General features: G+C 42.1%; 2 protein-coding genes across 2 annotated transcripts in view; both read right to left on the reverse strand.

Annotated features, from left to right (window-relative positions):
* Positions 1–1,999: 1,999 nt before the first annotated feature.
* On the reverse strand, positions 2,000–6,865 carry CLEC3A (C-type lectin domain family 3 member A; the record flags this gene model as incomplete). The annotated part of the gene is made up of 3 exons (XM_084215196.1): positions 2,000–2,391; positions 5,045–5,125; positions 6,751–6,865. 3 exons carry the CDS (start codon positions 6,863–6,865, stop codon positions 2,000–2,002), a joined length of 588 nt encoding a protein of 195 aa, XP_084071322.1.
* A 13,849-nt stretch (positions 6,866–20,714) lies between these two features.
* VAT1L (vesicle amine transport 1 like) overlaps positions 20,715–27,621 on the reverse strand; it is a gene marked incomplete at both ends in the record, with an annotated part of 51,897 nt that continues 44,990 nt past the window's right edge. Inside the window, 2 exons of the mRNA XM_084215463.1 lie at positions 20,715–20,813; positions 22,645–22,728. Coding sequence (XP_084071589.1) covers positions 20,715–20,813; positions 22,645–22,728 — 183 coding nt within the window. The remainder of the gene's footprint in view (positions 20,814–22,644; positions 22,729–27,621) is intronic.

The following is a 27,621-nucleotide window of genomic DNA, read 5'->3' on the forward strand; positions in this document are numbered from 1 at the left end:
GTATATTGGCAAATACATTTAATATTTTTTTAATATCTAAAAATACAATGCTGCGCAGGTGAAATTCCAAGAAGGTTTATATGCTTATAAAATTTCTATGAGCCCATTGTCTTCTGTTTATCACAGTGTTTCTACAGCAGAGGATAGAAAGAGAAGCTGAAGATGTTTTCTTCATTACCTGTCTCTGATCTCAGGAGCTCCATGTGCGTTCCAGGATTCTGCAATGTAATCAGGGCTGATCCCAGGAACTCAGCTGGATTCAGCACCATCCACTGTCACAGAGTTGTTTTTGTTGCCAGTCTCAAGATGACAAATGTTTTCTTACAGGATCAACCAGAAAGTATTTTTTAAAAATGAGATTTTTATGTGAAAATTTTATACCTTGTAAGGCAACTCCATGTAGTGGCTCATGTTCTTTAGAATGGGTACACCAGCAAAACAGCCCATGAAAATGTTATCCTGTGCCACACAAGGTGTGGAATTTGTGATAAATTTTCACTTTGACTGCAGCTGTAGGGATATGCTGAGATACTTACTTCAGAGAAATCAGAGGTTAAGAAGCCATACAGACTTTTAATCATGTACAAAAATTTTTACCCCAACCATAGCCAATGCTGGTAGATTTTGAAAGAAAATTGCATATATTTGGGGCCTTTTTGCTGCTCTATTTCAACTCAGGAGTAAATGAGAGAATTCAGCATCAGATTATTTTACAAATACATTAAATGGTGGAAAATTAATTTAAACACAACACATTGCAGAGGCCTTGAGTAGTTAGACCTTATAGAGCTTTTGTGCTGCATTATACAGCAGAGATCCAATTTTTATCCTGTAAGTACAATAGTAGAAAAAAGTACCCCTTTTGAATCCTCAAGAAAAGTCCTAGGAAAGAATCTGTCAAAAAGACTACAACAATTAAATAATGGTAATTGCAGATTTATTGCATAATTTAAGAAAATCTTGCAGGTTTAATAGGTAAGAAATAGGAATTATCATCCAAGCAGCAATATATTTAAATATTTAAACAAAATGAGAGAAACTGCTATTTATGACATGAAGGCAAATCTGTGTTGTGAAGTTTTGAACAGCCAAAAGCAGCCAGCATATTTTACTTTATTTTCAAATGGCAGGTGTTAAATTGGAACATTTGCATGTGGTCTGGCCACACTCTGCTGTTCCCCTGGGGTGTACTGCCCTTCCCATGGGAGAGGAGGGAATGCTGTGCCAGAAAGGAGCTCCTGTCTTCCTCCTGGAACTTTCTGGAGCTCCCTGTGAATGGCAGAACCTGTCTGAGCCTGCAGGAGACAAGGCTCAGCAAGGCTTCACACAGCAGAGCGTGATCTAGTCCCAGTTTTCTTCTATGGGAATGTTCCAAGTGACATCTAATATTTAACCACAATTGAGACATTTAAAGGCAACTAGACTAACTGATGTTTTGAAACAGCTACTCCCCCTTTTTCTAGGAGTGTATCACTGTGAACTGCATGTAGTTAAATAATTAACACCACATTTTTCTGTTTCATTCAGCATTCTTAACCATAGGTAAAACTCTTGGCTACAGATTATTCCAATTAGACTTTGTAAAGGATGATGGTTGCTTTTCATAGGAGCTCACATGATCCCAAAGTCCTTCTTAAACTTTAGAACAGAGAGGATCCCTTCTGCTCATACTGGAAAGGGTTACCATGCTATTTTCTAATTAAAATACAGAAATAGCAGGTGAAGGAGCCCAAACATCAGGCTGAAGTAATATGCCAAAATATGATGCGATGTAAGCCAAAACATAATATATATCCCTGTACGTAATGAGAGTACTCACTAAACATTTTTAGCATATGAATAGAAAATAAATTAACAGAGAAAACTTGTGTTTCAGGAAAGAGCGAGTTCAAGGCAGGAGAGGGATAGTTTTAACTCACCACTCCCTAAGTGGGCAGGGTTAGTAAGCAAAAGTGTGTGTTGATAACCCAAACATGGCCCTGCTCTTTTGTGTCTGTGATTATGGGATCAGGAATTCACAAACGTATCTCTTGGCGGTGCGGCACACTTCATCCACCCACTTGCCCTGGGCTGCCTGGGACAGGAGGACGCAGTTTTCCCTCTTGCCGCCGTTGGGCTGGGCACGGTCCCAGTTGGAGTAGAGCAGTGCCATGCCATTGACATCCACAAACCTCCCCTCGTGCGCCATGTCCGTGACACCCAGCCAGAGCTCGGCGGCGCCGGGCGCGCTCTTCCTGCCGTAATCCCGAAGGATGTTGGTTTCCTCGTTACTCCTGGGGATGGCCAACGTTCCCCCCTTGGCTATGCAGTCCTCATTGGCCTCATGGAAGTGCTTGGTGCCTTCTGACACGAGGTAGCACTTCCTGTGAGCCTTGGTCCCACGGAGGCACACTGTGAACAGACGGGAGTGCAACGTCAGTGCCAGTCCGGCCACCAAATAATAATAATTTTCCAAAAGCACCTTGAAACTTGAGCAGACAAATCCTTCAGCAAGTGAACGGCTTCTGACTCCACAGGGTGGGCCTGAAATTTGGAGTAAGATCAGGCTTACCTGCTGGTGCTCCGCTCCATGTAGGACCCTGTGTGCAGCCAGCACATCAGCGTGCCTTTGGGAACAAATTGCTGAAATATAACCCAGGCCTGTTCTCAGTGCCCCTTTTACCAAATAGTGCTGCTTTCACACGTTTTCTACTTCATTTCAGCAGTCCTGAAAGTGATGGAATGGATGAGGCTTGTTTTGTTACCAGATATAAATTGGTTATCGGGAAATCTATATTTGGCTTTATGGTGAATACAGATCTAAATGTCTTTTAATATTGGTGATATTTAAGTAAAGTAAATTTTCCCATCTTATCTAAGCTCAGTTTCCAGCAAGCAAAGGCAGGACAGAAATGTGCTGTATTAAATGTGTCCTGCTCACCAGGAAAATATTGATTTGAAATTTGTAATACAAACTCTGAGTGATTACTAAAAGTGTAATTCTATCTGTAGAAGATTGCATATTCACCTCTCTTGGAATTTATTTATTTTCTTTCCAGCAAAGTCTCCCCCTTCAAACTCTAAATCCAAATCCAGTAAAGTGACTTAAATCTGTAAGTGCATTAAAAAAGTGCACACTTATTACTGAGCTTACAGAACAATCTGGACTCAATCTTCTAAAAATTTAAATTTATAAATCTGTTTGCTTTTACTTCTGCTGGGGAAGTCTTGATGTAAAGTCTGAATGGACCAGAGGGTTAATTTGGCAGCTGCTCTGTCACTGGAGTTGCCTTGCAGAGCTGCTGCTGGGGTTGTTCCAGCCCGAGGTCTGTGGGGGCAGGAACACAGGAGGGAATCCTTAAACTTTGCCTTCCTGCTCTTCTAATGTAGATTTGTGAAAAACTGATTCTCCCAAGAAAAATAATGATGGCAAGGTGAACCTTCCTTGGTGGAGTGTTTCTTCTGAGCTGAGGAAGGTACCAAAGGCCTGGAATAGGTTCTTGTAACAATTATTTTTAGAATCCTGCATGTTTTTACTTGCATATTATTTAATTTATTGCTTAAGATCACCTTGTACTTATGTACATCTTCTGTCCTGATATTTTCTACAATCTGTTTTTATTTCCTGTCATCTGTTCTTGTAAAAAAATAATTGTCTCTGATCAATAGGATATGGAAATCACTTTGGACCACATTCTATGTCCCAAGTTTTTAGTATTTCCAGTTGTAGTATTCACTGCATTCCTTAGCTGCATTTTCAGATTCATAATTTTCTGTTGGGGTTTAACCTTCAAATTTTAACCTGTCCAATGGCCTAAGTAATTTATTAAATGTGGAACTCTTTAACAAATTTATATTAATGGTAAAGATCAGAGAGACTTCAGCAATGCTGCAGCAATGATAAGGACTGGAGGTCTTTAGGGAGGGAGGGTGTGCTGCAAAATGGTGTGTGGCAGCATTTCACATTTCACTCTGTGTGGAAAGGAGGCCCAGGAAGTTCAAGCAAAAGAAGAAATCAGATTTTTATGGTGTGTCTTGGAAATGTTCATAAGCTAAAAATGGAGCTCCTTTTTTCAGTTGTTACAAGGACATTCGCAAAGACAGTCAGAGCTAGGGGGGTGATAGGTGTCTTTTTGCCAGGATTGGACTCCAGTTGCACAGTGTGGGTTATAAATTTAGAATAAAGCTCAAAATAAGTTTTGAGGAGAGAAAGTATCCCAGTTCTGGTTTCATTTCTAAGCCACTGCATGCTTCCTCTCAAGCTCCTTCTGGAAGCAACACAAGAATTACTTTTAAACAAGAGTTACTTGTCTAGCACAGGCTGCCTCTTTTAAGAAACTTCTAAAGCCTTCTTATTAGACATTTGAAATAAAAATATTTTGTAAAGCCCCAAAAGCTCTATGTAACCCAAGACATAAAACTGAACAACCCAGATATTACCATCCCTAAGGAAAATACATTCTGTTTCATGAGAATGATGTCATTTCCTCTGTAATGTCCTCTTGTACATGTTTAAATGCCAGGTTTTGTGTCAACAGCTGTGAAAAAGCACAACTGTCTGGTAGGTGCATGTGTATTTACCCTTCTTATTTTGTTTGGAAATTTCCATCTGGTTATTTAAATACCTAAAGGACTCTGCACGTTGGTCCTGAATATTTCTGAACTCACAGTGGATATAACTTTGAAGTTTTATGGCAACATTCACATTTGAATACATGTTCATATCAAAGCTGGGCACTTAACTCACTGACCACCTGAACTCTCAGACCCAGGAGCCCTCACTGTGCTGCCTTTGATGATACAAAACTCAGAGCTTGAAGTTGTGCATAGCAAAGACAAAAGTAGTTCTAGCTCTCAGTGGAGAGTCACCACTCATTCCCCAGTAGCTGAGACATGATTTTACTTGAATGCTTCCTTCAACACTTGCTTGGCAAAGCTATGGCACACCATGGTTTTATGGAGCTGCACTCCTCAGTCATAAAATTCCATTAAAGAGAGGGGTGGGAGTGAAGACAAGAGGCAGTGAGAACTTTTGGAAGCCACTGACCAGCATAAGCTGCTTTACCTGTCTGGAGTGCTTGTATTTCCTTCAGAGCATTTACTTCTCGCCACAATTTGTCAATCTGGGTCTTCAGGTCATCTTTTTCTTACACAAAAAGAACATACAGAAATTAACAGATATGCACACAGTGAAAAAAATTTCATGTTAAAAGCTGTTTCAAAATGTCATGGATTTCTGCATAGCTGAGATGCATTTTGATTCTTTTAAAAGATTTGTTCTTAATGAAAACATTCCTCTGGGATTCCTATAAAAAACATGAGGAACCCACCTTTACCTTTCCTTCTCCTATTTTATAATGGATGTTGCCCTAAAAACTGTTTGAAAATCACGGATTGTTACAGCTAATCATTATTTAGTGAGTTGGTGTCTAATTTACAGAAAATGTCCCTTTTTCTTTTGAAACTGTATACTCTGATGTGCGGACATGACATATGAAAAACAGCAGGACATGAGTTGTGTTTCTTCAAAGCAATGTTATTTCTGTGAGCATGAAAGTTTCACACAACTCTTGTTTTAGGACAGGGAGGAATGACAAATGAAACCCAGCCTGAATGTTGCAGATGCGCTTGCTGAGCTGCAATCTCTACTTCCCAGGATCAGCCTTCCTCTATCCCTCAGTACAGAGGGGGCCTGGGGGCTTGAGCAACACATAATCACTCTGAATCAGCATTTTATAGCACTTAAAAAAGCACCAAGAAAATGATGGGACAAGAAAAGAAGCTAATTTGCACATAACTCCATTTTAATGTCCTCTTTTCAATTTTTTTTTTTAATCATCATAATATCTTTCAGGGCCCCCTGCTTCACCAAGGCAGAATTCTCTGTTCTCCAATCAGTGCTACTCTGTGCTAGCACAAAAAATGTATAAGCAGCCTGTACTTAGGACACCTAAGCTTAAAACCCTAGAGATCCCAAAGGAGAAGGAAGTGTCTACAACTGTGTGGCTCCAGAGCAGCTCAGTCTTCTTGTACAATGGCTTTATCAAAGCCACATTTTCTTAAAATTAAACAGGAGTTCAAATACTTGCCATCAGTGAGCCTCCATCATAGCTGCTTTTATTAGAAATACATCTTTAAATTAAATGCACAGACATTTCTAAACAACATTCTGTGGTTTTGTGTTTACTCTTAAGCTTTGCTGTGGGAACTGATGCTTTATCTTCTGCTAATTCATTGATGTTAGCCTGCTAATTAGTTTGACTTGGCATTTCACAGTGCTTTTCATACAAGTGGAGTAATATTCCACAAAGAGTAGACAGGCATTCTGTTAAAATTAGGAAATGGTACAAAAATCTGAACAATAATCCTGGAGCCTGAATACTTCTACTTGTTTCCCCCATACACACGAATTTCCATTTTTCTGATCTTAGTCAATGTAGCTACATAACTAGGAATGATCAGCCAGAGTCCTCTCTCAGCTGTACCTGTGAGTTCTAAATAATGTTGACTGAGGTGAACAGCCAGAACAGAGCAATATATCTGCAAATGTTATACAGCTCTATTTTCATAATTCATTCTGGCACCTTATTTGTGGCTTTGCTAGCTCACATAAAAATATTTAAAAGACAGATATGCTATAGACTCAAGTGTTCTTTATAAATAAATATTTGTGTAATGTTAGTTTCTGGTTCATGCAGTGCTGTTTAAAGTACACAGTAAATTTGCATAGTCTATAAGGTTCTATCCCTCCTCCCACTTCAGACCCAGTACCTTTCACTCTACGTTTGCTGTGCTTCCTGGCTTTGAACTTGGAAGCCTGGCTGATGGTCTGATCCAGCAGTAGTAAGCTTATGAGCAGAAAAATCACAAGTCCAGTTTGTGCCATGTCTCTTTGAAAGACCCTAAGAGGGAGCTTGAAGAGATTCCCTTTAGCAGCTCTGAGAGAGGCCACCCAGAGCCATCTCAGCAGGGACTGCCTGAGCTCAGCTTTATAGGGTGTGCTGGCAGGCTGGGCTGCACTCCGTGCTCACCAAACGCCTTTAATGCTTCAGCTGGCTGTAGCATAAGACACCCCCTTGTTCTGCCATCCCATCTGAAAGTGCTGTTTCCATTCTGAGCTCAGCTGTCCCAGCCCTGAACACTGCCCTGATTGCCTCACCGGGTGCTTGTGCTCTGCCAGCCTCCAGGAGGGGCAGCCAGAGGATTTCCACAAGTGCCAGGGGCTGGCCCAGCAGGGCTCTGCCCCAGCCTGGTTAAGTCAGGACATGACCAGCACCTTCCACTGAAGCACAGCCAGGTTGCTGCTCCCTCATTAAATGCAAGCACTGCAACTACAGACCCACACAGAGGATAAATACATTAAAAGCACATTATGTGGGGAGTGCATGTATTGGTTTATGAAGAGTTAATCACTGCCTGATAGATATGACTGCATTTCTGGTGAGAACAACAATCAGCAGGGTTTACTAAGGGGAACAAAAGGTAGCAGTGTTCTCCCAAAGGTTCCCAAGTTTTGATTGTAGAGTCAGAGGAAAACACAAGGTGCTTGAAGCAGCACAGTGTCTCCCTGGAGTCTGGAGAATGCTGAGTTTGAATCTCTTTCATTTGCCCTAGGGGTCTGTGGACTTCTGGGGGGCTGCCTTTAATTGGGATTGCTATATGAAGTAGAACCTCTCCCTGATTTTGCTGAACAAATGAAATTGTCACAAAAATATTCCCATCTATCCCACTTTTTCTTTTTTCCTTTTCTTTTTCCCCCATTAAAAGAGGGTTTGATTAAAATGTGGACACCAGAGCCATTGCTGGGTGCTGGCTGGTGCAGCTCATGCTCTTCAGAGTTGCTCTTCCTGACATCCCTTTGCCATCTCTCTTTGCCTTGATTACATTCTTCTCACATTGCTGACATTTTTGTCTTTAATCAGGACTGTAAGATCAAGGGATTTACTACTTCATTAAAAAAAGCTGAGATTTAGGAACATGCTGGTGTACTGCCTGTTTCCAACCCCCACTGAGGCATTTCAGTACTTTCAGTGCAAACCACACCTGCCCTGTCTGTCATGGACACCTTTGAACAACTCCCTTTATTCTCATAGTCTGCAACCAGCAAACATCTCTTAACCATTACCTAAGAAACTTTCCATAAATGCATCCTGATATGATCAAACTTAGTTCTGCTGGTCCTACTCCAAGGTATTAATGCAGATTGTGTAGGGAAACTTCTGGATCAACATTGCTCAGCCCTCAGAGCTATTTTGGAGCACAGCACATCAGAGATGGTTGTTGTGGGTCCCACCCCCCAGAACTGCCCAAAACAGCTGCAAATTTCAGTCCATGGTAAATGTGGAAAGGGCTGGCATTCCAACTAGCACCCCAGAACTGAAATGTGGGCTGGCAGAGAGGAAAATCAGGAGCTTTGCAAGGGTCTAGTTCAAGTTTTAATCTGTCCTTTAGAACAAGCCCAAAGTTCAGGCTTGATCCATACTTTATCCCAATGGTATTGGGGCATCAATATAAGTCAATTAAGGGCAGATGGCTGAATCAATAGCTGTCTCCAGTTAGTTTTTCACTTGGTGCCTTCTCAGATCTTGAGGAATTGCACATGAAGCTGATCCTGAGCCACTGCAGCTTTCAACCTGACAAATTAATCTGCGCTAATTTCAGGTTGCCTGATAAGGGAGCTGCAAAACCCTGGAGCTGTTTCATGTGGAGCTTAACTGTCCCCAGGCTTTGGGAGAGGCTGGAGCAGTAGCTGGGTCAACAGGCTCTTCAGTGTGTGTGCTCAAGGTCTCAGCACCAGAATGGATTTGTTCCTGCCCCAAGGAACCTGAGCTTGCTAACACAGGCTCCTTTTCTTCCTGCAAAATGGGGCTGACAGAGAAAGATTTGTACTCTACTGGGGCAGCACACGAGTCACTAGAAACAGAGGGATAAAGAAAACATGGATTTGGTATTCTGACAGTTCTTGGCCAAGAGCCTGAGTGAAAAACTGCTTTTTGGAGTACACCATGTAACGTCCTTGCAAGAACAGAGTTGAAATTCTGTTTTGAAAGCTTAATCCCCCTAATTCAGTATTTTCTCTGAGCATTCTTCCAGTCTGCAAGTAGCTCAGCTGGACTTCACTCCCAAAAAGTGAATCACAAAGCTGCCCTTGCAGCTGCTGGGATAGACCACAAGGATATAAGGGCTAGAATTCCTCTGGAGTACCCAAAAAGAGTTTCCACATTTATGACTAACCTATAGCAACTGGAGAAGCAGGTTTAACTTCCTGGGTATAGTATGTGAGCAGGAGATCCAGAGAACAGTCAAAATATGTTGCTGAGAAGATGTAACCTCGCAGTTTCTGTGAGGAAGCAAGAAATGGAACTACACAGGAGTGACACTCCCTGAAGTGAGTACCTGGGCTGTGTATGGGCTTGAAATCAGCATTATAATGTCATTTAGAAGTGGAATTTTTCTTTTACTGGCACAGTTACAGTAATATAATATAGCCCAGGGAGTGAACACAATTATACACTGAAAGAAGTAATTTTTCTTGAAACAAATGAATCCACTTTCCTTATCAGAATATACAATATAAATATAAATATAAATATAAATATAAATATAAATATTCTCATTGCTTTAGAGACTAGGATGGGATTGTGGATTCTTTTATTTACACCACTACAGTAGAACTTGTGCATGCAGACAGAATTGGGGTTTCTCTCAAAGAGCTTAGCTCACAATGAGACCCTCTTGAAGTGCCCTGTCTGATAAGAAACATCTTGCAAAAGCCAGAGTTGCTGTGTTGCAGTGGCACTGGGGTTTTGGCTCCCCTCTCCCCACCTCATTCCATTTGCTTTCAGACAAGCAGACCATTCAGAGCATAAACATCCTTTGGTAAAAGGCTTTTTTCAGTTTCTCCACAGTGACTCTTCAAGGTAAAACCCTGTTTCCTGCAGAGACAGTTCTACCTTTATATGCTCCTCTGAACTGGCTCAGGAAAAGCCTTCATACAGCTTTTTTTTCCTCTCCATTCTCAGCCACCCTGGGTTTATGGAAAGAACATGCAATGGGGCACAGAGTATGAGAAGCCAGTGTGAGATGAGAACTGGATGCTGAGCTCCTGAAATAGGTCTGGCGGCAGATGTACAAGAGCACTTGTAAAAAATAGCTTTAAAAAAGATTTAGTGCTGCAGTCTGTTGGGAAGTGAACTGCTCACACATTGCCAGTAGATTGTCTGTGTTTTACTGAGACCTACAGTGCTCTAGAGCTAACTGTGCTGTGGGATGTTTAACCAAATGGGAAATGGATGGGCTCTATCTGCTCCTGGAATCAGAGAAAACTCTGTTCTTCTTGCAGCATTTCAGTTCTAGAAAATTCAGCCCAGCTTTAGGAAAATGAAGCCATTTATTTGGTGAGTAGGTGAGTAATTATTTGCCCCTTCTACTGAGAGTATAAAGAGAAAATGAAAACATCAGAGCTGTTGCCAGACTGAGGAATTGCAAGTGAGGCAATCTGAAGAGCCAGGATGGTCAATAAAAGCAGATAACAGAAAGGTTAGTAAAAGGTTTAACACAAAGGTAAGTAAAAGGTTTATCACTTCCAAAACATCAGGTTTTATGACTGTCTTGGGTAAATGGGACCCACTGGTTGATTTTTATTTATTTCAATTTAAGGTAGTAAATTTTGCAAACTCTCCTAGTCAAGCACTAAGTCATGTTTGGAAAATTACTGTATGCTTGGTTTCTTTGGCCTTGAAAAGTCTTGCAAAGCCTTTCTTAAGGATTTGATCTCAGTCCTAAGAGGCATGAGGCAGGATCATGGCTGACATCCCAACACCAAAAGTTATTTTGGGGAAATTTGTACAAACAAGCTGTGTTTAGAGAAGTGAAGGGCTAGCCTTATGGTATGTGGGGTTTTTTGAAACTTATTAAAGATATTTTGGGGTTTTGCCATCGATTCAAGTTTTTTTCTGTCATGCTAATTTGGTGTTTTGAAAGGAAATTTGCTGGGTATGAGTGATCTGCTTTGACTAACAGAATTAAAGGTGGTTCCAGGTTTATTGCAGAACCAGGCTGCCCACCAGTGACCTGCACTGAATGTCAGTGAGTTTTGAAATGAGGACAGTCATGTCTTTAGATATGTGATTCTGCTCTCCCAATCACATGCCTCACCTTGGCACTGCTCCTGATTGATCAATAAATCTGCTACTCAATGTGGCATTTGAGCTGTTACTGCCTACAGGTCCAATGCTTTTCAATTCCCATGCTGTAAATACAAGCTTTAAAAAAAAAGGAAAGAGATACAATAGTATATGTGAACTGAAAAGATGAATCAGGGCAGTATTTTGAGCTTCTGGAATAAATGCTTTTTGTATCTCTTATTTTGGGGTCTTTGTCACAAAGCATCTCACAGCTGGGTCTCACAGCAAGCAGAGAGCAGGGGAGATGGTTTGCAAAATGCAACAGAAAGGCTTGTCTTCCATCTACCACACATATTTAACACAAATAGCACCAAATCATCTCACCTGTATTCCCATCCTTCTCTTGCAATGGCACTGGTTGTGGATTACAGGTGGTAAAGCAGAGAAAACACAGCTGATCCAGGCCAGAGAGGTCTGAATGCAGAAGAGATTCACCAAACATACACAAAGCAAGGAGGGAAAAGCCACTGAGCTCTTTAGGTTTCTGTCCAATGCATTCTGCACTGGCACAAGTCCTTTCTTATGGAGTTCAGGTACCTCAAAGGAATGATGGAGCTGCCAAATCTTTTTTCCTTCAGGCCTTTAGCTGTAAAGATAAGAAGGTGCACAGTGTTTTTCTGCTTGTCATTGCCTGTTTTTTTAGTCAGGAAGGACCCCAAAGAAATAGGTGCTTATTTAGAGATGTTTTGCTGGATATGTGAAATGTATGCAGAGGACAAACCACAATCCTTCTCAAAAAGGGGACCTTTTACAGATCAGCTGACTCTGGCATCTCTAAAGATAAGGGAGTCTAGGAGAAAATTTAAATCAGGTTCTTTGCAGTCCAGGTGCAAATAGAAGAGTTGAATGGTGTCTTTTAAAATGCTACTCCTGTGGACTTGGCAAAGTTTCCATGCTGGAAATTCCTGGCAGCAGCTCAGCTCTTTTAGCCCTCAGGATATGTGTGGGAATGTATCTCTTTCTCTTTTGTAAACACAAATTACCTGTTATGCTATTTTTTCTCCTGTAATGTGTGCTGCCTTTTTACCTTCCTGGAAATGACCTGAAGACATCCTGGGCATTTAATTTCTCCCTTGAAATATTTTGGTTTTGATCATCATAGCTGCCCTAATATGAGGTTTTCCAGCCTCACATGAACATGATCTCAGCAGGTTCTGCTCATCCTTATGAGTGCCAGGCAAACTGATTTGGACAAAGCCTTGGTTTAGGCCCTGTGAAACTCTCCAGACAGCCTGAGCTGCACAGCCACAGGCTCACAGCAGGTTTCCAGCAGTGCAGCCCTGCACTGCCAGGAGGGCTGGGCAGAGCAGGGATTGTATTTTGGGGTGTGTAGATGTTTGTTGGATTTTCCTCATCAGGATGGAAATTCGGACTTGTCAGGAGTGTGATCATGTCTGCCTTTGGTGGCTGCACCTCACCAAGGAGGTTCTGCTCAAGGGCTGGGGTTTCCTGCCACGACTTCCCACATCAGGGGTGAAGGGAATGAGACTGCATTCAGACTTGCAGGTTTTAGAAACTGAAATGTTGTTCCTCAGTGGCAGCAAGAACAGCAGGAATGAACAGGTTATTTATTCAAATATGTTCAAATAATAATTTCAAATGGAAAATATTGTAGCATTGGCTGAGCAATTTAGGCACTATGTAAACATAAACTTCTCAGAGATTGTTCTTTATTCCTTCTGTCATGCACATCCTTACTGCAGTTTATTCCCATTTCCAGCAGGTGTCTTCAGCGCCCTAGGAATGATCAGGTCGGCTCTGATTTTATATTGCTTATCCAACAAGCTAGAAGAGAGAAGAGCAGGCTCTCCTCTGCCTCTTTAATGCTCAGGGTAGATCCCCTTTGCTGTACAGCCTCATACCTGTGTTACCCAGTAAAGCATCAGGCTCAGGCTGATTTGACATTTTCTAGGTGCTTCTACTCTTGGAAGAGTAGCTGCACACAGACACCCATCAGGTCAACTATGTCTGTACAGCTGGGGTTTCTATGCTGTAGAAATGTTTTAAGGAATTGGGGATAGTTTGTCCTGCTTTTGTCAATAGTGCTTTTTATAATAATACTATAGGCTCTTCATAGAATAAATACAACATGTAACAAAGGGACAAGTTACATCCCCAACTGGTCCATCCCAGAGCACAAACCTACAGCTGAGGTCCTCTGACAGCAAGGATTTTCCATTTTAGATCATTTACTTGCACCAGGGGCTCAAAACTCCCCAGTATAAACTGATACTGTATCCTCAAGAAAGATAATTTGGTTTATCAATGTGTATTTTAACATGGAGAGTTGAATGAGGATTTAAAAAAGAGTCCTGTGGGTTTTCCCCCCCACCAAATAAGCTACAGCAGGGACATAAATATTGCTTGTTGAATTTTTAATGCTGTAGCTATGACTGGATTCATTTAGAGGACAATCAGCTTGACGCTGTCCCCATCAAAGGGGCATGAGACCTGTGAGATTCCAGCTTGAGCTGAGCTTGCCATCCTAATGAAAATAAGGAAGGAAGCTTGCAACAATTACCCTTTTATTTTCCTGTTTTGCTGGTTGATTAGTGAACAGAACACTGTAATGACTTTATCCACAGCTGACATGTTGAACAAAACACAGATCTAAGATCTCACATGAACTGTATTAGGAATGCTCTATGCAGTTGAACCACAACCTCAGGGAATGTGCTGGAAGAAATACAGCATAGAAATTGAGACATTTGGTGTGTGGATGGCAAGAACTGGCAAGAGCAAGTGTGGGGCAGGACAGCCAGGGGCACCCAGCAGCTTTGGGCGAGGGGCTCCAGATCAATCATTCCAGTGAGAACTTAAAGACAATTCCCTCTGTAAATCTGCTGCCCTGTGCCTGTGCTGAGCCTGGCACTGCCCTCTCGAGTGCCCCCCTGCACAAACACACCCTGCTCGGTGGGTTCAGCATCCCTTGGCAATCAGACTTCAGGCTGGCACTTGTTTTACAGCCTGCTCTGCAATACCATTTCCCAGCTGATCCTCGGATGGAGCAAACTCAGCTCTACTCACCAGGGGAGGATCAGCTGGAAGGGCTGGAGCTGCAGCCTCCTCTGAATCCAGGCACTTGCTGGGTTTGGGGGTCACCCTTTCCCTGGGACGCCCTCACCAGAGGCATCCTGATGAACATGGAGAGAATGATCAAGAAACTGGCAGAAAGTTCTTTTAATGGCCACATTCAGTGTGGTTTGTGCTCTGAGTTATCTGATGGGAAAGCAAGGAAAATTTAGATGATTATCTCTCAAACCCTTATATTTTTATGGAGCTTTCCTGGCTGGGCTCTAGCAGAGGGCATTCAGAACATGATTCTGTGCACCTCCATCGCTTTGGAGCAGGTGGGATTTGAGACACAGCTGTGAGCCATGCAGAAATCTTCCAGCACAGCAGCTGTTAATTAGGGTACCTTTGGTAAATGGAGAGCAAATGCCAAAGAACCATAAGTCCTTAAACCCAATGGCAGTACTATAGCATTGGACAAATAATTTCATTTTTCCTTTCTACAGCAGAAATGGTTCAGAAACTCAAAGGGATGTTTTTGTGCAAGCAAAGAGATACATGGCGAGTTGCAGGAGACTTCATTTTTTTTTTTTACAGTGGGAAAATATTTCTAATATGAAATGCAGACACTAGAAGAAAAAAAAAAAAACAGCAGCTGAGAAACAGAAAAATAATCTGCCAAATCAAACTGACTTAGAAAAACACTTCACTTATCATCATCATCTCTCTTCTCTGTTAGTAACAAAAGAAATGTTTTCTCTGAGAAGCCTCTGGAAAACATCTCTGATCTAGCAGGGCTCCAGGCCACAGAATGTCAGTCACAACAGAAGACACAGCAATCACTGCTCAGCAAACCTGGCACACCAGCCTTTACAAATGTTTGGCATTAGCTTATCACCTGGCCAGCCAAGGAGAGAAATCCTTAGCACAGATAATGCATCCAGCATCTCTGCCATCTCACTGTGCTCCTCCAGGCCAGGAAGATGCTGCATCATGTCCTGCTGCATGACACAGTGAGCCCCAGCTCTCATGGAAACACATTTCCACAGATTCCCCAGCAGACAGGCACAACAGGATTTGTGCTGCACCCTGCAGCTTCTCAGGGAGATGATGTTTGGCAGGGACACAGCCAGTGGCTGGCAGAACATGGCATATCCCCAGCTCTGGCAGAGGGAAAGCAGAGGTGCTTCCAGCAGGGGCTGATGGAGCAGGACTGGCAGAGCCCCTGGGCTGGGCAGGAGGGACACACTGCAGGAGCTGTGGGCATGGCAGGCCCAGGTGCTCCACCCCTGTGGTTCAAAGAGCAAACCTGCCCCAGAGAAATGCTCAGCTCCTACTCCCCAACCCCTCAGCACTCACAGTGAAACAGGTTTTCCTTTAGAACCTTTCCCACTTCTTTTGGGCTGATTGTAACATCTCAGCCTGGTCACTGTGCAAGGGAAAAAACTCTTCCAGACAGATCAAAGCCCTCTTAATCTCTGAAGGAAAAGAAGCAAGGCCCCACCTCTGTAGCCCTCCCTCAGTCACAGACACCATCCCTTTTTCAGTATCTGGGAGCTGCTGGTCCTAAACTAACAAGTGCCAGTGGCATCTCTTCATTGAATCCCATTTAATCCCTGAGTGCCCAGTTTGAATGGTGGTATCTGTATCAACCATTAATCATCACGAGGCTTCAGAAGCTGAAAGAGTCTTCCTTTGATTTTTTTAGATGGTGTTTCATTTGAGACAGTTTTAAAGCTTTTACCAACTGTGCAGGCTGTTCCTTCCTAAATGAAAGCTGGTCTTACATGATGGCAGGTGTAGGAGTTTTTGAGAGACAGGACAATCACTGTGAGGGCTGTCAATGCTTGTTCCTTCCGTATTTTCCCTCATCCTGCCCAAAATGCCTGCAGTTCCCATAAGTGAGGAGAAAGGTTTCCCTATGAGAAGGGTTAATCCACGTGTGTTATGTCCATCTGGAGTTTCTGTGGGGCATGGGAGTGGATGTGACCCATATCCTTCAGAAAGTAAAAAAAAATGATTTCCTGAAGTGCAACCTGAGAGCAACCATGATGATTGAATATTGCAGGGACTGTGGAACCCCTTCAGAGAAAAGCTGGGACCCCCTCCAAGCACACACATGAATCAACAGAAAACATGCTTCAAATCCTCCTCTCTTGGGCAGAGCACACAATTCATTTTCCCCCCACATTCATCCTCTCACTCCTCCTCACTGTTCCCCCAGTGCCTTGCAGCTCCTGCAGGGTGCTGGTGGGAGCTGGCAGAGCCATGCCAGGGAAGCACAGGAGCAGAGCTTGGGCAGGGCCAGCTGGGCACCATCAGCCAGCCCTGAGCAGGGAGAGCAGGGCTTGTGTCGGTGCTCTGAGCTGCTCCCTGGCAGCAGAACACCAGCACGTTGTCACAAGTTACCTGGGAGGAAGGTGCTTTGCTCCACCCAGCTGTCAGAGTGTGTGCTCTGTTCTGGCTCTTTCTGCAGTGGAACAAAGCACTGGCTCACATCAAGGGACCCCAGTGCTGCCAGGGGACAGAGTCCTGCGCAGTTCTCCCAGAGCTGGGGGCTGTGCTGGCAGTCGTGGCCAAACTGGGAGAATCTTTCCTGACAAACCCAATCAGGAGGAACCACTGAGCACCCAGAAAGTGAGAGGAGAAGCACCAAATGGAGGATGAGGTGTATTTTTGCATTTCATGCAGATGCTGCACAAAGGCAACCTGCCACATCCTGCTCTGTGGTAGAATATGTGACAGGGCCCAGAGGGAAAGGTGGCAAAGGCAGAGCTTTGGTGATAATCACAGAGAATTTGCAAAAGCCTATGGCTGTTTGCTTTCAGCCTCGTCCTGACCCCGTGATTATGGATGCACTGATCATTACTGGCTTATTAAAGCTTAAAAACAGAGGGGAGAAATTTACTCTTCACACTCAGCACTGCTCCTATGAGCTTTGAGATTATAGAGCAGATTTGGTAACTACTGAAGTGAGATTTTCCAGGGACATCACAGGCTTTGGAATGTGTCCTGCATGGCTAAAATGAGCCAAAGCCAACACTCCCTCTTTGTTTAGATATTAAACTGAAGTTCATTCACTTTGTCTCGTGTAGGGAGACCTTTAAAGCCAGTGCAGACCTTTAAAGCCAGTGCAGACTTTTAAAGCCAGTGCAGACCTTTAAAGCCAGTGCAGACTTTTAAAGCCAGTGCAGACCTTTAAAGCCAGTGCAGACTTTTAAAGCCATGTGTACTCCAGTACAGGCTGGAGATGACTGAAGGGCTTGGTAGCCATCACCAGCTCTTCCAAAGACACGGAGCCCTGGGTTGAAACCAAGGCCCAGGAGAGTGGGATTGAAAACTCAGTCATGTCCTCCTGCTTTCTATAAGCTCATCTGGTGATGACTGCTTTTGGATTCTATTTTAAGATTATTCCATTAGGGAGTTCTTATATCTGACAGGAGCTGTCTCTCTGAGGGTAACTTTTGTGGCAGTCTGAGTTCTAGTTTCTCTTTGTATCAAAATACACTTCCCTACACACTTGGTAAAAGGTGTCCATATAATGTTTTGAATTTCTTAGACTGTGACATTCAAAATTTTGTATCTACATTGTTAATGGTCTGTAAAGAAGCACACAGCAGTTTTAGTAACGTTGATTTACTCTGTAATAGTCAAAGTAAATTATTTGCATATCCCACAGTGACCAAAATGGAAAATAAGCCCCCTTCACATTTTCCTCTTGAGCAGTTCCAAGTCAGTTTCCTAAAGTGACCATAACACTAGAATAAAACATAGAGACCAAGGATAATGCTATGCTCAACATTTTATTTATATTTTTGTGTAAACATAATTTGCTTTGTAGGCACAATATAACAAAAGCTCTAAAGCAACAAATACAATTAAACAGTGTTTCAGTTCACTTCAATCAGGCTTAAGTTAAAGAAGCTTTCACAGTTCCTTTAAGGCAAATTGAGAAATAATTTGTTTCACTTGAAGAAACTACCCAATTGTTTCAGAGTTGTTTAAACAACACTGTCAGTAGTAATCACAACCCTTCATTTCTGCTACAGTAAGACTTGGTCAGTGACGAGCCTGGGCTCCACCAGTTTGACCAGCACAGCCTCCACCCCGGCCAGTGTGACACTACTGCTTGTGGTCTCCTGAAAGGTACTTAGGGCTTGTGGGCCAAATTCTGCTAGCACACACCCTGCTTCCAGAATGGATGCCTGGAAAACTTCCATTAACATCAGCAGCAACCTCCCTGCATGCTCTATTGGTGCCAGTAAAACACAGAGCAGAGTTTAGCCTGCTGATGGTCACACTCAGCTGCGTTGCACTCAGGTACCTCCAGCAGCACTCCTTTGTACTCACTGCAAGTACCTGATATTCTGCTGATCAGAAAATGGCCCTAAAATTGGTATGAGTTAACATGAAGAGTACTTTTTGCCTTGCTAACAAAACCAGAAAGAACTAGCCAAAATTAAGTGATTGTTGTCCCTGTGGTGTCTGTGGCCATGACCAAGATCACCCATATTTGTCTTGCAGGGTAATTTAGAAGCAGAGCCCACCAGACTGTGGTTTAGAACAGAAGAATGGGTTTGCTATTCTGCTTGCCCTACTAATTTAAGGCCTTGAGAATGCCACTTACTGCCAGCTCGAAGGTCACCAGCAATATTGCTCACTTTGGCGTCAAATCAAAATTCCTAGTTATGTTAAGGTCTGTTGCAGGACAACATCATTACACTAGCTGCAAAACAAAATTGGGCATGTTTCCTACTGCTGTCAGCTGATGAGTCATGAAAACCTAATGGCTCTTCTTAAAAGTCCAACTGGCAAGCCCAATAAATGGAAAACTCTCACTGAATACATATTTTCTTCTGTGGAAAAAGTCCCTGTTTGGGCCCGAAATGGCACTGGAAGTATAGGAAAGTCCAGCTTGAAAATAAACTCAACTATAATGAAGTGAAGAGAAAAATGAAGTTCTGGTTGGATCAATAGTTCAACAGCTTTTTGGCATTTTCCCCCACAGTTATTTCTTGCTGTTATTTTTGAATTTGTTTGACCCAAGGGGAACTCCTTCGGAATGAACCATCTGCACAATTATCTGACAGCGACTTCATGAGTACAGTGTAAAGAGATGGACATTAATTCTCAGGCAGCAAAACCAAACAAACAGAAAAAACCTAACGAGAATCTTCTAAAACCACACATAAAAGTCATCTAGACCCAGAAGTCCTCTCACGCTGAGAAAACTCTGAGAAACCCCCACTTTTCATATTTCTGTATTAATTTTTGCTTCTATCACAACATGCTATTTGTAGATTTTGGTGAACAGCTAATCGTGTCTGGGTAAATACCTTCTTTTGAAAAAACAAATATTAATTTGAAGCTGTAGGCATTATGCAAGGTCTCTGCCAGTCCTTCAGCATTTCTACTGTACGTGATCACAGTAATTTTAAAATAACTGTTTTACAAGACAGTTGAGGACCTGAGTAGCTGCTGTTTGGATAGGGGAAGGATGTGGAAAAAGTATTTATTTTTTCATGTTTAGATATAGTTTCCACTAGTGGGAGGTAGATAAGACTAGCTGGTCTTTGAATACTTGATCCTGTTAATAATTATAAATGTAACTGTACATAAGGAGCAGAGCTTTTGATAGAACAATTCACCTAGATAGAAGTTATCCCTGTACATGATTTGTGGTGGGATTAAGGCCTAAACCTCATTTTTTACAGGGTTAACTTCTGCAGGAATTCAGCTCCAGCCTGACAACTGACTGCACATTAGCAATTTCAGAGCAATAAACTCCACCACCAAATTTTTTTCCACATCCTGATAAGTGATTCTTACCAATGCAACTTAAAAATGAAATTTAAAATTGGTTTGAATTTGACATATGAGTCAATATGTCCTTACCAGAAGATGTTGATCAAAGCCTCTCAATTAATGATTTCTTGCACAATTTCAGATTCCATGATTCTGGATGAGGTACTTTTGAAAATGAAGATAGGATTGCTTGCGAAATGATAAAGTATGACTGAGGAAAATAAAAAGCAATCTTTGTTGCAACTTTTATTTGTGGTTCATTAAAGGAAAACTATTTTAACACTGAAAAGCCAGAAATAGAAAATTATCCCTCCAGTTACTAGAATCTTTCAGACAGCAAGTAGGGATTTTTTTTTTTTTTTACTGTTTCCAACTTGCAAAAAAAAGCCCAAACCTCCCAAATAACTTAATGAAAGATGTTGGAAATTTGCATGAGAAAGATGCCCATCTAAAATTACACAGTAAGTTAATAAGGCTTTCAAACAAGAACAGAAAAATCCATGGGACTCCTACAGGGAAACTGGGCATTACACAGAAATGTGGTAATACTGCACCGGATGAGAATGGCACTTGAGTTCAAAACAACAATGATCAACAGCTCATAGCTCAGCTGACTGCAAACAAATACAACACACACTGTACTACAGCATTTGTTCACTGATGCACAGAAGAGATTTCCCAGTCTTGCTCCCTTCTCCTTCTCGGCTCCTGCTGCCTGCCCACCTCTGGCTGCTACTGGATGAAGGGCATGCGCTCCTTGTTCTCGTTGTCCCCTTCGTGGTCCTCCTCCTCCTCCCCAGCCTCGCTGGTCTCCGTGCTGTCGTTGGCCATCTGCACCGTGAGAGATCAAGGATGTCACAGCACCTTCCTCACCCTTTGCCTCCTCCTCATTTCAGTGGGATTCACTGCACAAAGAGACCTTGGAAACTCAAGGAGACAGGGCTGCCACAGGGAAAGGAGTGTGGTGTCTGTGCGCAGCCTCTGCCGGCTCTGCACCCTTCCAGCCAAACCTGCAGGCTGCTCCCCCACGGCTCACAGCTCTGTTTCCTGACAGAAGGCTGTCTGGAGGACAGCTGCACACGAGGACTCTGCTCTGTGCACTTGTAGTAAACTGATAGTAAGGTTGGGTAGGAAACACAGAGGTGTAGGAAGTTTACAGCACGTGGCACCTCTGGGTTACAGCTCCCGTAGCTGCTCTAATGGGTGGCCCCATCTAAGGCACAGTGTGAAAACTCAGGGCCATTTTCCTTTCTTTTATACATTAAAAACCCAATGAAACTTTACAGTTATAGATGCTGGCAGGATACACCCACGACAGAGTGCAGATCCCAGATCATACAGGAGTGGGAAGAAACTGCATTTTCATATTTTACTGAAGATGCCTGCACAGGCAGTAGGCAATTGCAGGAATCTGTAGCTCAGAACAGCATTTAAGGAGTACACAGTGGTTTTTTCACATGGAAATATTTATTACAAGCTGTGTAAAGGTGCAGGACCCTCCAGCACTTCACCCTCTCAGTGGGACAGGTCTGTGGAGGCACAAGAGTCTGGTTCACTGGATGGGGGTAGTGTATAACAGCACACATTGTGTGACTGGATTCTCTTATACACCCATGTTACCTCTCTTAGGACACAAGAAGATTCTTCTATTAGCTTATAACTACTTCAAAACCAAATAGCCAAGGGACCCATTTACTTTTTAAAGAGAAATGCAATGATGTTCCTTCCCTGATTGATTATTAGCCTCTGGTGGAAATAAAAATCCCAAACACAGCCTGATTTTAATGCAGAAAAACCATTGCTCTGAAGTTACTCATATTTTTCAGTTAACACCCCTTGGTGAAAGTGTATTGTTCCACATGTGAGGTCCTCAAAGCCTTCCTTTTCCTTGCAGAGAATTTGTATGAGACTGGGGGGCAGTTTACAGTGAGTAAGAGTTTAGCTCTAGGTGTAGGTTCTTTTCTTTTGAAACAGGAGGTTTCTCAGATCTGGAAGCAAACTTCACACATCAGTATTGATTTAAAGTCAGGTTTGCATTACCTTCTTTACTGCTCTTTCCTACACCATCAGTGAATGCTCAGGAGAGCCTGGCTTTCATTTACCACTGCTCTCTGAAAGGTTTCTGGACCTTCCTAAGGGGTTCAAATCTAGTGGACCAGAGCTCCACCACTACTGTCTTCCTTCAGGATATTTCTGGAAATATTTACGTGTTTTACTTCATATATTACACAAACCAATAAACTAAATCCTTACCAAAAGCATACTCTAACTTTAGTATGGCAATCAGAAGGCAGTTTTATGTTTTCCCACTGCAGCAATATTGACTGGGTTTTTCCTGTTCAATCTGCTTATTAATAGAGGAATTTTTTATTTTGAGAAAAGTCTGTTTTCCAACCCAAGGGCAGAAAGACACATGGCAGTTTTACCCCAGTCCAGCACTTGCTGGCACATTTTTGGAGAAGCAGATAGTGATTCAGTAGAGAGGAGTAACTGCTGGCACTTCAGCAAGTACATTTCTCTTGGGTTAAACACAGAATTTATGGTTACTGGTGGTGTTTGGGTGCTACAGATTGAAAGAAATCAGTGTCAAAAAAGCATTACAAGGGACATGTGTCCCGAAGTCACTGCCTGGCTGTGCATCATGTCTGTGCTTTGCACTCACCAGGGGAGTGGGTGCTTTCTCCACATCCAGAATGAGTTTTCCTATATTTCCTCGGTCATGGATTCTCTGCATGGCCTCCTTCACCTGAAAGAAAGATCACTATTGATAATTTTCAGTGATACCCTGGGGGAACCCCGAGTCCCTCCCTTCCAAAACCAGTGAAGCATTCAGGGCGTGCTCTGTGCAAGGTCACTCAAAGAGCTGCCTGAGAGAAGATGAGGAGTTAAACATTTTTTAGTGACTTTGAGAGGCCTGGCTTTTGCATTGTGTTTGCCAAAATGCGATGTGAGTCCTGAGGACAGACTCTGAACAGCAAAACACATCCATAAGGTTAATGCAGAAGCAAAGTGATGGATAGCTGAGGTGCAGGGAGAAACACAGGCTCAGGGAGGCAATTCTAAAGGGTTGCTCACTGCATTCCACCTTTGCAGAATATTTATCAAGCCATCCTACTTTCACTGAAAGTATGAAACATTTTTCAATTTGGCCTATGATGTTTTTCAATTTCTTATGGGTTACCACAGAGGAAATACCACGCCCAGGCCATGGCTGGGATTAATGCAATACTGTGGGTCTTGCTGCCTAGGCAAACATTTACTGCCTTATTCTTGTCACTTTTTTTCCTTATTTTTTAAATAAAGATGTTAAATAACTGGTGTCCTACCGTATCACCAAACCCATCTGTTTAACAGCTGGCTGCAATTAGTGCATGAGAGAAAGGCACAAGGACCTCTTCTTACAAGTGCACTGGAGAGAAGCTTGTTTTGATGTATGAAGTTTCCCAACTCAGGAGAGCTCATTGTTGATAAATTGAATTTGTGTGTGTGTTGCACTGAATGTTTAATGTGCAGCATACAGACCACTGTTGAGTCACAGGGTGCCCAGAGCAGCTGGGGCTGCCCCTGGAGCCCTGGCAGTGCCCAAGGCCAGGCTGGACAGGGCTTGGAGCACCCTGGGACAGTGGAAGGTGTCCCTGTCCATGGCAGGGGGCTGGAATGAGATAAGCTTTAAGGTCTCTTCCAATTTATGGTTCTATAAATCACTAAAACTTGGAAGATGTCAAGAGTTTCCTCACTTCCACCATGGGAAACTTCAGGAACTGAAAATGTGCCCATAAAGGCTGTCCCATATCCTCATCATGCTGCTCTTTGCCAGAATAACAGGGTCAGTTGAGACAAAAATGAGTTTTATGTTAATAGGATTTAGCACCTGTGACATAGTTCTATTGAATATTTTAAGAATAATGGCATATATGTTTGAAAGAAAATCCTGACCTGGGACCTGATGGGTCCCAGTATGTTTAAAAGCCTGAATTGGGGTCCAGGCCCAAAAATATTCCCTGAATGTCTATGTGATTTTTAAATATTATACATTCAACTTCCAATTAAATGGAATGGATCCTGGGCACAGCACAAAATATCTTTCCCATCTGTCAGCCTTACTTGGGAAGCTGACTGCAGTGAACTCAGAATTACTCCTTGAATTTTAGAGGCGTTCCCTCTATTATTAAATACCAGGCTTAAGAAAAATTCCATTAGAACAAAAGAAAAATTGCACTGCAAAAGCAATGGCTTTCTAATTTAGGGCATTATGGTAAATTCACCTCAGAAAACACAGTCTTATGAATCCCACTGGATAGCAGGCTGACCTCAAGTGCAGTCCACAAAATCACAATACCTTTTATGAAGCTACCTTAGACCATAAACAACACTGAACTATCCTGTCAGACTGGCTCTGCACTGTGGATAATATTCCTTTATCCAGCCATGATGCTGGAGAAGCAGCAGCTGTATAATTTTTATGTCTGTTATTACCTAAATCAAGATTTTAGGAGGTTACAGCACAGCATAAATAACAGAATTGGAGAAATCAGCAAACACACTTGCCCATCCACTGAAATTTATAACCAGAACATCATGTGGAAAGCAGGGCATGCAACATTTATTTTAATTTGTACCATATCGTATTTAGCAAGGCAAATTTGAGAAAATGTGCTTTCCCTGCTTTTTTCACAATATCAAATTTAAGCCCCTGGAGAAAGGTTCAGGAGTTGTTTCCAAGACACTTGTAAGTAACTTGCAAATGCAAACAGCAGGCAGAGGCAGAGGGAACAATAAAACTTGTAACAATAATAGTGGCTATGGCATCCAGATGGAGCTATTAAAATATATAAAAACATTGAAAAGAATTTGAAAAGCTGATACAACATCTGTGCCTTTCAGTGTTATTTGCAACTTACCTACCCAGTCAGTCCAACTCTGTCCTGGTGCAATGCCATTCAGCACACAGTGTCTGAGTTAAGAGACCATGAGCTATTTTAGAAATGAGTAATTTTATGTTTATGGCTGCTAACAGTCCACTTGTTCAACCAAGACTGCAACTACTTGTTTCCCAAGGTGCTTATTAAAACCATTCCCTCTTCTCCTGTAGGGGACAGAGAGGGTTAAAAACCTTCTTTGCTGTGCAAGTATGGTTAAATTGTTCTGCACAGACCATAGGGAAACTTTTAGTTTTTTTCTGTGCCTTTCACAGAGGGAGGAGCTTCTGTGAGTTTGTGCCTCAGTGTTTGCATATTCCTAATGAAGAGAGTGCATCCCTCTGCACTTGGCTAAAACCAGACCCAGGGTTAATTGGTTGTACAGGGAGGCTTGTAGAAATTCTGGAATTTTCTGGAGGTTCCCTAAAGTGGCAGAAGTTTGATTCAAAATAAACATCCCTTCCAGCAGAAAGAATCACAAGGGTTTCCCTCTTCTTACAGCATTCTGTAAGCAGAATCCCTAAATCTCTTTTCACCAATTATTCCATATTGGCTGCTATATTGTTTGCATTTGTCAGCTCAAAGCCAAGTAAATGGATTTTACTTTTGTTTATGTGGAGGTGTTAATTGAAATTATTCTTGTGTAGTATCATCATCAGAGGGCTCTAGGATTGGAAAGAGTGCAAAGGGGTGTTTACTGATATGAGGTGTTTCCACTGGAATAAAGTACAAAATTCCATTGTCCTGTGCTTGCTTTCAGGATGGCTCAGCCCTGAGAGGGTCTGTGTCTGACCTAGAGCCAAATTGCAGATTTTAGCCTTGAGAGCCCCCAGACTGACACAATTTCTGTCAAAGCTCTGCAATGGAACCAGAACTATTACACAGTAGTCATTGCCATTGCTCCTGGCAATGATACACTGAATTGATATAGTACCTCTCAAGAAAACTCATATTTCAATTTCTCTTTAGTTAATGATTTGCAAAGTTTTTATTTCATTAAAAGCAAAAGTGAATCCTCTACAGTAACAGGCATAAACTATTTTCCACTACTGAACACAGCACCTGTGGATGCTCTGGGACCTCAGTATGATTTCATTACGGTTATTCTGTCTTTAGTGAGCTGACAGCAATTTTCCTTCAAAGTAAAATACAAGCTTGCATAGAAAAAAGAGAATAATAATTATGTCAATTTCTTCCTTCTACATAGTAAAGTAGTAATAATAGCAGATAGTGAAGCACTACTACAGCAAGTAAGAAACCAGCTTTCAGGAATCACCATATACCCACAAATGACTTAGAGAAGTTTAATGAAGTCTCTGTCAGTGCTCCTGACTAATTTGCAATACTCTTCTCTTTGAGAAATATAGGTTACAAAAGCTCCAATTCAAGCATGTTATTACCTGTAACCACTCTGACCAGACACAAGGGATTTTCATATTGAAATTAAAAATAACAAGCACTACACAATTTTTACTCAAACAGTACCTGCAATGCTAAAACAATGAAAACCAAGGTGTATTCCAAACAGAACAACTAATATAACATGCTGGCACTGTATTTACATATTTGCAGCCAGCTTCTGATTACTCTGCTTTTCCACAGCTTTTGATGTCAGGGTGTAAACCCAGTCTATTTAAAATCTACTAAAAGACACTTTTTTCCCTGAAATACATATTGTACCCCTGCCTTAATTCTCCTTTTTTTCCCTATATTCTCCTTGGATTTTTCTTGTTTGTTTTTAGTTTTCCCAGGTGGAATCAGTAACTGGGACAGATTTCTTGTCTGGCTTCTCTTCTTAAGTCTTTCCTTTCAGGTCTCCACCTCTGCTGTCTTGGTTCCTTTTCCTTTGGAAAGTTCCTGTATAGAGACACTTTCCTGGGTGCAAGTCTGATCCTCTATAAATAATACATGCCTGAAACAAACAATTATGCTCCAACTTTGTATTGCTACAGTCAGGCCCCCACTTACTTACCCATTTTACTACCAAACTAATTTGTTGTCTGCTTGCATTCAAAACCAGGAGCCCACAGTAATCTCTACTGATGTATTCCTAAATTCTTGCTGACATTCAGTTGGCTCAGGAACTTCATTTTGCTGTTAGAACATAGCAAGAGCAGCCTACTGCTTTATAAATACAGGGAAATTTAAGTGGAAAATGTATTACTAATTATCTGCTGCACCATTTCGCAGTGTGAAAGAGAAATGCAGCCTACCTAAGAAATGGATGCTATTTTCAAGCCTTCAGATGTTATTTTAAACATAATGATCCATTTCTGCATTTGGCTCTTACAAGGAACCAGTCTCAGGAGGAAAATGAACGAGACTGGGAGCTGGATCATGAAACCACTCTCTCTGCCAGCACAGCACACTGGGGGCTTCGGGCCCACGGCAGTAATGGGGAGTTCAGGAGGGAGAAACAATGAAGGCAACATGCCATGGAAAAGCTTCCTAGTGGAAATGTCACAGCACAATGTTTTCATCATCCTACATGATGCTGTTTAGCTCAGTAATGTGATTAATTTTATTGATTTTTTTTTTTTTAGTGAAGTTCTACATTTACTTCTGAAAAAAAAAAAAAGCCATTGAAAGACACTGGTGCAGGAGAAGAGGGGATTTTCTTTAGCTGTATGAGGCTGGATGCAGTCTGTTGCACAAACTCCCATCTACAGATTACAGTTCCATTTTTGCAGACAACTTCTTTACCCCCTCACTGTCAGCTA

The sequence above is a fragment of the Fringilla coelebs genome (assembly GCF_963513975.1).
Source record: "Fringilla coelebs genome assembly, chromosome: 14".
NCBI lineage: Eukaryota > Metazoa > Chordata > Aves > Passeriformes > Fringillidae > Fringilla > Fringilla coelebs.